This window comes from Centruroides sculpturatus, unplaced genomic scaffold, assembly GCF_000671375.1.
Source record: "Centruroides sculpturatus isolate CEXI.00-Female unplaced genomic scaffold, Cexi_2.0 scaffold2433, whole genome shotgun sequence".
NCBI classification, from domain to species: domain Eukaryota; kingdom Metazoa; phylum Arthropoda; class Arachnida; order Scorpiones; family Buthidae; genus Centruroides; species Centruroides sculpturatus.
Window position 1 is genome coordinate 19583 of NW_019386564.1, and position 9915 is coordinate 29497.

The 9915-nt window shown below is 25.8% G+C and overlaps 1 protein-coding gene across 1 annotated transcript; it reads right to left on the bottom strand.

Moving 5' to 3' along the window:
* Positions 1 to 2901: 2901 nt before the first annotated feature.
* On the bottom strand, positions 2902 to 8431 carry LOC111615318 (Down syndrome cell adhesion molecule-like protein Dscam2). The gene is made up of 14 exons (XM_023356745.1): positions 8116 to 8431; positions 7918 to 8037; positions 7467 to 7637; positions 7183 to 7324; positions 6948 to 7096; positions 6740 to 6865; positions 6498 to 6662; positions 6266 to 6336; positions 5944 to 6190; positions 5763 to 5861; positions 5501 to 5689; positions 3549 to 3683; positions 3204 to 3477; positions 2902 to 3135 (listed from the first exon to the last, which is right to left on the bottom strand). The coding sequence occupies exons 1-14, from the start codon at positions 8429 to 8431 to the stop codon at positions 3114 to 3116; spliced, it is 2226 nt and encodes a 741-aa protein (XP_023212513.1). The 3' UTR covers positions 2902 to 3113.
* Positions 8432 to 9915: the final 1484 nt, after the last annotated feature.

Here is a 9915-nt window from a genome sequence, read left to right on the forward strand (position 1 = left end):
TCGTGAATTGTTCACTTAATTAATCTAATATCAATTTTAAAAAAATATGCTACATCGATTTTCCAGTTTATCAACTGTAGTAGTACTATGTCAATTTATTTCCCAGAACAGCATTTATTAAATTCAAATTAAAATAAACTATATAAAAATTTATTTCTTCTTTTTTTTTCTCTTAAAATTTCAGAATATTGATATTCCGAATTCTCTACTTTAAACATTTACTGTTTTACTATTTCTCGATATTTATTATATCTAATATTGATATGCAATTATCGTAACAATTTCAACGTTGAAACAATAAGAAGTAAGCAATTGAAATGGCATGAAATCAAAATACGAGTATTATTCTAGCAACAAAATGTACTTTCGAATATAGATAGAGTCGTGCCGGTTATCTATCTAACACCTTTCAAAGGCAAATTTTTGAATTGAAATAATGTGACTTCCGGTTTGCATGGGAAGTTCGTATATAGTTAATCGAGGCCTCATGCAGCTAAGGTTTCCATATCTGGTCTTGAATTTCATTTATCTAACATCGTTCTCGAAAGACAGACGGACGACAGTGGAAATTTATATGTCTACAATTTGTTCAAATTGCAGATGAAGCTCGAGCAAAATATTTAAGACAGAACATATTATACTTGAATACGATTGAAATATACAGTAATATACAAATGAAAACTGGAATGCATATATTTCAAATTAATTTGAAATAAAAATATTCCAAAACAATTTAAGACTGGTCGTAATATACGCTGAAAATAAGGAGAGAACTAAAAATCTTTGATCTTTAAATGTCCCAAATTTGGCTTTTATTTTATATCTAGCCACGGCTGAAACTATCGATTCAATTACAAGCGTCGATCTTTATGTGGAATATTTTTGTTAAAATAGTAAATAATAAAAACAATTTCAACAATATTTAAGTATAATAGGCTCTGTTCAATTTTGAGATGTATTTTATTATAAATCTTTTAAATCATAAGATACGTTACGTGTTCCTTGGGCACGCGTGCCATAGGTTCGCCACCTCTGGTATAGACGATTTTACGCATATGATCTTGTCATAGAAATTACTTATTAAAAATATTAGTAGCATACGATTCTCCTCTATTCCTCATAGGTATAGAATTAAATTACTTTTATAAATATATAAATTTAAACAGGTTTAAAAAGACTAGTATTTTTTATGTTTGTTTAATTACAATATAGATATTTAAAAGTAACTAAACAAATAGCGAAAGAAACTCAAACTCAGATTAAAGTAAAAATTAAAAAAAGTTTTATCAGCCGTATATCAAATAATATATATATATAATAACTATAAAATAATATACATAATAACATCAGATAATAATATAATTCTTTGAAGTTAACAATATATAATAAAATAATACTAATACCTTTAGTTGAATAACAAAAAGAATAATAATGATAGTAACAACTTTATTAAGAATAAGACTTCAATATGATTGACAAATATTAACATAAAATAAAACGTAAAATGAAACTTTATAATATAAATAAGAAAATGAAATAAAGATCTATAATATATTATTAAAGTTTAATTCATAAGTTTGAAATTGTAAATGCTATTTAGATATAATGACAAATTTAATATTTGAAAACAATAATATAAAATAATCTCTATTATATCAAATATTCAGTAAATAATCATTGCTGCATTAACATGCATAAATGCATTTATTAAATATTAAATTTATGACCCATATGAAAGTTGTTAAGTTTTATGTAATATATTGATATTTAACATTTTGCATATACACAAATTGTTTTATTTAAAAGTAATACAGTATAATTATTAGAAATAAAACATATTTCAAAATACCATTTTAATTGCGAAAACAAAAGCAACAACCTTCTTATTTATATGAAAATACAACATTTAGTAACTTTAGTTTTTCATTTTATAATCAATGATCATCTCCGACCTTTTGTAGGAAGCCAAGATGGCGACCGATAGTAGAATAAAGAACAAACTTATTACTTACCTTCCATGATAATGGGATAAATAAGATGACAATTCCATAAATATAAACACCAAACTAGTAAATTGCGATTCAGATGTATTTCCATAGCAAATTATAAGCAGATATCAGTGCAATAGTTTTGAAATCACAATGAGTAGATGCAGTCCTTGCATAGCTCGGCTCTGTTGCAGTGAAGCCACACTTCCATTCTCGTTAAAACCTACATGGCCCGGTAAAAAATGTCTACGTGAGAAGATATCCAGTAAATATTAGTCCTATTTAATTATTAAGTTTCTAAAGTCTCGCCTTGACAAATATAAAGAACTACGTTAACTTTTTATATGAATCTAGATTTTTAGATGGATGAACCCATTCCAAACAATACTAAACAATGTTGAGTAGAGCGACACATAGTGGTAAAATATGGCATTTTAGTTATAAAATATTAGCAATTGATTAATTAAAAAATTCAGTTTATAAATCCATTTAACAAGATTTTATAATTATTATAACATTAAAATTTATTGTATTTCATTAAAATTAAACGTGCGTACAATGATTATTAATAAATTAACATTAATACTTAATATTGGGAATTTTACTCTAAATATTTTTCGTAATAAATAAAATACAAATATAAACTTTTACTTACTCTGATAAAATCATAGTTTAATTATATCTATGAATCATGAGCTGTAAATTAAAAATAAAATCATTATTTTAATTTTTTTTAATAAATATTAAATATCACAACTTAAAACAGAACTTACCTGCATGCTTCACACATATAATAATAAATTATATTACTTTTAAAATTTAATGACAAAGTAACAATCACTCACGAAGCCATTAAGGTATTCAATTAGGATAAAATACAAAAACAATAAAATATTAATAATGAATAAAAATGTTTTATTTTCATAAAAACAAATACGGTCTAAGAAGTTCAATACAGAATGCAAACTTTTAACAAATCACACAATTCTTCTAATCATATAATCTACAGAAACATTTAACAGTTTTCATGTTGTAGATTTTATTGGACATATCTTAAGTTATAAAAGTTTGCGTGTTTTTGGAAACTGTTGAATGCTCATAAAAATCTTCAAAAGTTTGAATGATTTACAAAGTTGTTTTGCGGTTCCTATAATAAAGAATTATTCTAAATGGAAAATAAGAGAACAACATAAATTTAAAATATTTATAACTTACATGGCATTGGCACCTAAGAAATTCTTCATTTCTTCCACCACACTATCGTATCTAGGATCATCATATTCCGCTTCACTTCCATATGTATGAAGAGCGGAGTAAGTAGATTGATTCTGTACAGGAGTGGATGCCGGAATGGGAATAGGAGGAGGAGCAGGAGTAGGAGCTGGAACTGGAGCACGTGGTAAGGAACGAACCATTCCCGTCGTTACTAAATCGGGTCTTTGAGTTGGAGTTGCTGCTGTATAAGTAAAGCCGCGTGCCTCGACACCTTCTAGTGCATAAAGACCAGTTTGTGAATAATAATGGAAAAATCAATAAAAAATATTTAAGAATAAAACAAACCTGGTTCTAAAAACGGCCTGTCTAACTTGTGCATGCAGCAGCAGGATACCAGAGGAAGAATTATAATTATTACTAATGAAACGACGACAGGTAGTGTAAAAGAAAGTTGTTGATAAAGTGGTTCGTCATCAGCTTCTGAAATAGTAAATGTTTTGTTTTAAAGTTAAGATTTATAAATATACTAAAAATATATTTTCTTCTTTAAAATAACAACGGTATTTTTTATTTTTCACTACAATACTCTATTTTCTGAAATGTATAAAAACGTAACTTGAATTTACTAAATTATTAAAACTTGAAATTCAAATTAAAAAATAATAAATATGTTATATTTATTTTTAATAACATGAGTGAATACATATTTTTATTATAGTAAGTGTTTGAAACTATAATAAATTTTTATGAATTATGCTCTCTTATGGGCAATAAAAATAACTGTAAGAATCAATACAAGTGTGAGAGATGATTTATAGAAATAATGAATGTAATAGTCATGAAAAAAAGTCATATGAAAAACTAATATTTTAAAATCTCTTTGAAAAAAAATTTTCCAACATTACAATGATGTTAAAAGTCTTCTTGCTTGAAATTTTGACAGGTTAATGTTTCTAAAGCTGATTTTTTAATTATGTCCTTACTAATAAATAAGGAATTCAAATGAAACAATATTAATCAATAAGAAGGAAAGAATTTGAAGGACAGTAACCTATTAACTTATATTTCTTGATATGATAAAGCTACGAAATCGCCCGTCCAGATCTCAGACGTAGAAAATATTTTAAGTTTTCTCTAAATTAATTCGTTGCTGCAAGAAGTTCAAGTAATCATTTTATAAATGATTCGTTACGTGATTTCCCTAACAGTTTATATTACTAAGAGGCATTTGATACCTCCATAACCTACAGCACCTGGATTAAACTAGTGGAGTCCCTTGGCCTTGAACCTATTCATAGTTGTTGATATATAAATCACTTGTCTGATAGACAAATTAATCCTACTAGCTTCAGGAACAGAATAATTGAACATTGTTGTATATCGTATACCTAACATGCATTGCTATTTTTATAAACTTTTCAACTGTAACTAAATTTTATCAGGCATTTAGGATTGTGTTTCTAAAATAACAAACCAAAAACAAAGGTAAGAGTACATCTTTGTATCGTACCATATAAACATAGCATTATAAAAATGCATTCAAATGTCGAGCATTCACGATACTGAGTTTTATATCGATTATTTTATTTGTGCAGAAATAATGTTTTCATGATATCGCGTATCATTTAAACCAATAAACACGCAACACTTGAAATTTCATATAAAAGTGTCAATTTAAATATGAATAAACACATACGCTCACAGTTTTGATAAGAGATTACAATCAGTTTAAGTAAAATCAATACGTAAACGTCATTGTATCATTTATCTTGTTCAAAAATGCATGTAACTTTTTCAAACATAACAACTGCAAAATATTGTCAAGTAACTAAAACGTTATAAATGCTCAGCAATTCTATTATGACTACACGTTACACTATAGGGATAAATTTAAATTCAAACTGCTAGGTCTTGGACCACTGTTAGCCTTTGATGCATTTACCTTATGCAGTCTTATGTTATTTTAATAGGTTTCTGAATTAATGTATAATGTAATGTAATTATATAAGCATATTTAGAAATAAAATAAAAAGAGAAATTATTATAACAACATAAATCACCTTTAAAATGACATAGGAAAATTATTAGATCGGTTTTTCAATTCAGTTTGTAGTGTCAACTTCTTTTAAGTAAAAAGAAGCATTCACTATCATTTGTATAAAAATATAAGGACATTTACTTTTTATTATTAACTTGTAATAAATTCTTATGAATCATACACGATGACAAGTTATAATAAAAAGTAATTTATAGACATCTTCAAACCATTTATATAAGAACATTTAAATATTCCTTACTTTTATTTGTTGTAAGAAAACTAAGAACTTCGGTAGGTCCACTATCCCCGTATTCATTCTTAGCTGTTAAGTACATTTGATACTGAACACCACTGACCAATCCTCCAATAGTATAATTATTATTTGGAGACAATGGCAGTCGAACCATTTGCCACTGACCATTGGTAGGTTTTATGTGAGCAACATAACCTATTAATATTTAAAGAATAAAGTTAATCGATGTTTATACATTCTAAATAATATTTAAAGTAATATTAAGTACCAGTAAGCGGTGTGTTTCTCTTCGAAGACCATAAAATTCTCATAGTCACCGAATTTGGATCAGTTGTCAAAATGGATATTCGAGGTGTTGGAGGAGATTCTTAAAAATAAATATAATGAAGTTTAATTAAAAATTTTAATATATTTAGTCTTATAATACTTATTAATAAATGTTCTCTTACCAATATACGATGTTGTTAAGAGTATTGGTTCCGAAGGTGGAGCTAATCCTGCTCTATTATAAGCAATTACATTTACAGTGTAAGTTGAAGTCTTCTGCAGATTATCCAACACAGTTTTTTGAATTTCCGTTTTTGAATCAATTTTTACATTTTTATATGAGTAAGATATTTGTGAACCTTGACTGGTTTTTTTATATCCAATGTAAAATCCCAGTAATGGTCCATTCCACTGATGTTTTGGAGGAGACTAAAATTTTTAAATGTTTATTATTAATTTAAATAAAATATTGAAATCAAAACAAAGATCACTAAAAACAATTACCTTCCAACTTAAAACAGCTGAAGCTGTCGATTTATCACTTACTTGAAGGTCAAAAGCAGGAGATGCAGGTTCTGCAAAAATAAAAGTAATCATGTTAGATATTATTAAATGTATTAATAATTAATTTTTTCACTCTATAAAGCCTAACATTTATTTTATACTTATAAAATCAAGCTTGCAAAAATAATCAAACTAACTTTAGAGCTAAAAATAACTAAAAACTAATTATCACCTTCTTCAGTGGTAATAGCTTCAACAGTTTTCGACGGTTTGCTACTTCCTACTTCATTGACGGCAACAACTTGAAATTGATATTTTGTATATGGCTTCAAACGAAGAACAATCACTGACATTTGAGATCCATCAACTTTTAATTCCAAAGGATTATTCTTATCTTCTAAGAAAAGTAACAATAACAATAACATTCAAATTAAATATAAATAAAGATATATAATAAAAATCATTTGTTAGTACCTTTCTTATAAGTACAGATGTACTTTTTAATTGCGGTATTTCCATTATAAGGCTGCAACCAACTGAGCCGAACACTTCTACTCCATATTGTTTTCACTTTTAACTCTTCAGGCTGACTGGGTGGCTCTGAAAATTCGACAAAACTCATTTTATATATTATTTTAATATTTTAAATCAAAATATTCATTACTAATGTTAAGGAGCTTACCAACAATTCCTAGTCTAATTGCCATTTGACTATGTCCAAATGTGTTATTGGCACTACAAACATACAATCCACTGTCTCCTCTATTAGTAGATTCAATATTTAAGACTGATTTGTAGCTTTTTTCAAAATTCGTGTGCACTATTTGTATCCTAATAAATTATTTTAGCAATTGAAAAGCAAATTATTAAAATAGCTTATGGAAATATTCACATATATATTAAGAGTTTCCTTTCACCTTTGATTGTCTTCTGGCTTGTTTCCATCTTTAGTCCAATAAATATTTAGCGGTTTGTCTCCAGTTATGTTACAAACTAATATAGAATCTTCACCATTTCTTACCGTTTTCTGAACAGATTCCACATTTACTATCGGTGGGACTATAAGAGAATAGTATATCTCTATTGTTAAATTGCAATAATGAGAAATGATATATTAAAAAATATGAATTTTATTATATTTCTTTCAAACGTTTAACTGTGATTGATGCATTTGCAATACGTAAATACCTACAATATTTACCTTGAACTTCAACTCTAACAGTCTTAGATAGATTTTCTCCGACACCATTTCCTACTTCACAAGTATAAAATCCTTCATCTTCTTTCTTTGCAGTAACAGAAGTAATTGTGCCGCTATCAATAATCTTCCAATGGCTTTCTGTTACAGGAGATGATTGAGCAATACTGAATCCTAAACAAGTTAATTAAATTTCCATTACTATATGTTACTATTTATCTTTATATATATATATGTCCATTACTATGTTTTTTTTTTTTCTGTCTTTTGTTGAAGCTGTGCCTTTATTTTTAATGTCAGTTTTATTTCACAAACAAGAGTCTGAGTCTTAAATTATAAATTCATTGTGTAACAAAACAGATATTAATTATTTTTGTTAATTGCTAATGGCATATTGCCTTAGAATTAGAATTTTCTATCAGAATTTTCTAATAGAATGATTATATTTATTTACCTTTCGTTTTTCTCCATTTAACACTTGGTGGTGGATAGCCAGCGGCTTCACAATGAAGAACTAATTTGTTTCCTGCTTTAACTGATACATCGTAAGGTTGACGAATCCACGCAGGTGGCACTAAATTTATATATTTTGGTAATTCATATCTAGTAAAAATTTACACTTTTTTAAGTATAAATATTTCAATTTTCTCACCTGAAACAAATAACTTTGTCACAAGACTATCCGATCCGGCCCTGTTCGAAACTAAACAAGTATAATTTCCACTGTCCGAGCCTTTTACTGAAGCTATGATAAGAGAAGTGGAAAAATCATCCTGTCGACGAATTGTCAAATGAGAAGATTCTTTCAATGTCTTTCCATTCTTAGACCATTGAAATGTTAGCGGTGGATCACCTTCAGTAATGCTACACATTGCCGTGTATCTCTGACCTTCTCTTAAATTATTTTCACTGACTTGTGGCACGATTTTTGGTGGGACTACAGCAGATAAAATATTAGCTAAAAGCATATTTATATTTGAATGAACAATTATTATTATTTTATATAAAATTTTTATTTAGTCGATAAAAATGGTTATATACTGAAATAAAAAATACAATTATTTAAGTATTTTGAATATTTTTTTGGAAAATTTGAATCGTTTTGATTGTTATTATTCAAAATAATATTTGAATGTGAAATATGTATTGAATGCAATGTAAAATCCAAATTAATAAATAAAACTTCTATATTAAAAACATTATAATTGGCTTGACTTTTATAATAATAATATGTGTATGTATGTCTCTTTATGTATGTAGTGCTGTAATGATAGTCTACCGAAGTTAATTTCGGATTAAAGAGACGTACATACATAGATCATAGTAACAGCTACCAAAAGTGATATTTAGAATAATAATAATATTCAACAATATTTGAAATAATAATTGTTTGTTGTATCATTTAAAAGCATACAAAATATAAAGATATAAGGTGTGAGAATTTTCTATACGATTTGATTATTTTACATTAATTTTAATAAAATAAAAATTAAACAGAATTACATATTTTTACCCGTGTTTATTAACAGTTGAAAAATACTTTTAAAAACTAATTATAAAGTTATCATCATCATTATTAATTTCTCATTTTTAAATACAAAAAAATTCCAGAAAGAGAAGTTAGTTATTAAACTCAGGTTTATAGATTTCTTCAAAAAAGCATCAAATATTAATTTGTTTAATTTTATTAACGATAATCATAAAAATAACAAAATATTTATATATTTCATACATCAAACATATATAATATTTGCTTTAAAAATTCTTTACGAAGCATCATTTATATATAAAAATAAATTTAACAATTAAAAATTAATAAAACTTAAAAATACGATTATAATATTTAAACTTAATATTTATTATTTTACACTTATGAAATTTTAGATGTAGAGAAGAAGTATATTATGTTAAAATTTTTATAATTAATACTATAAAATACTGTTTTTAAAGTTTCATGATTTATTTATTTGCTTGCACTTATATTAAGCTTAAATGTAGAAAATATTTTAATTTAATTTACAAATAATATTTAAAGTATGAGAAAAATTAGTGAAAATTGAAAATAATCAACAATAAGGTTTATTTACAACATTTCTTTAGTTTCTATATTAAAAAAATATCTACTAAATTACAAAAAATATCAATAAATAAATTGATTACACAATGTTCATTTATTGAGTTAATTATTACTGATTTTATATTAAATAGAAAACATAGCTTAATTCTAATGTATAATATAAAAACACTAAAATTAACTATTATAAAAACATCAAATATAATTTTTTTTTAAATTTTGGACTAATATTCAATCAATTAGATTATTTATTTACAAATATTCGAACATGTAAAAATTTTTCAAGTGAAAGAATATTAATGATGATGATTTACTACTTTTTGATAAACCATTATAAAATAATAAATTATGCTGTAGTACAGATTATTTTATTATAAT

Excerpts from the sequence above, each read along its gene's own strand:
- LOC111615318 (XM_023356745.1), bottom strand. The coding sequence starts at position 8,431 with ATGCTTTTAGCTAATATTTTATCTGCTGTAGTCCCACCAAAAATCGTG. Across the intron at positions 7,325-7,466 it reads TGTTAGAGTTGAAGTTCAAG|TCCCACCGATAGTAAATGTG; the intron begins GTAAATATTGTA and ends ATTCTCTTATAG. Across the intron at positions 5,862-5,943 it reads CTTAACAACATCGTATATTG|AATCTCCTCCAACACCTCGA; the intron begins GTAAGAGAACAT and ends TTTATTTTTAAG.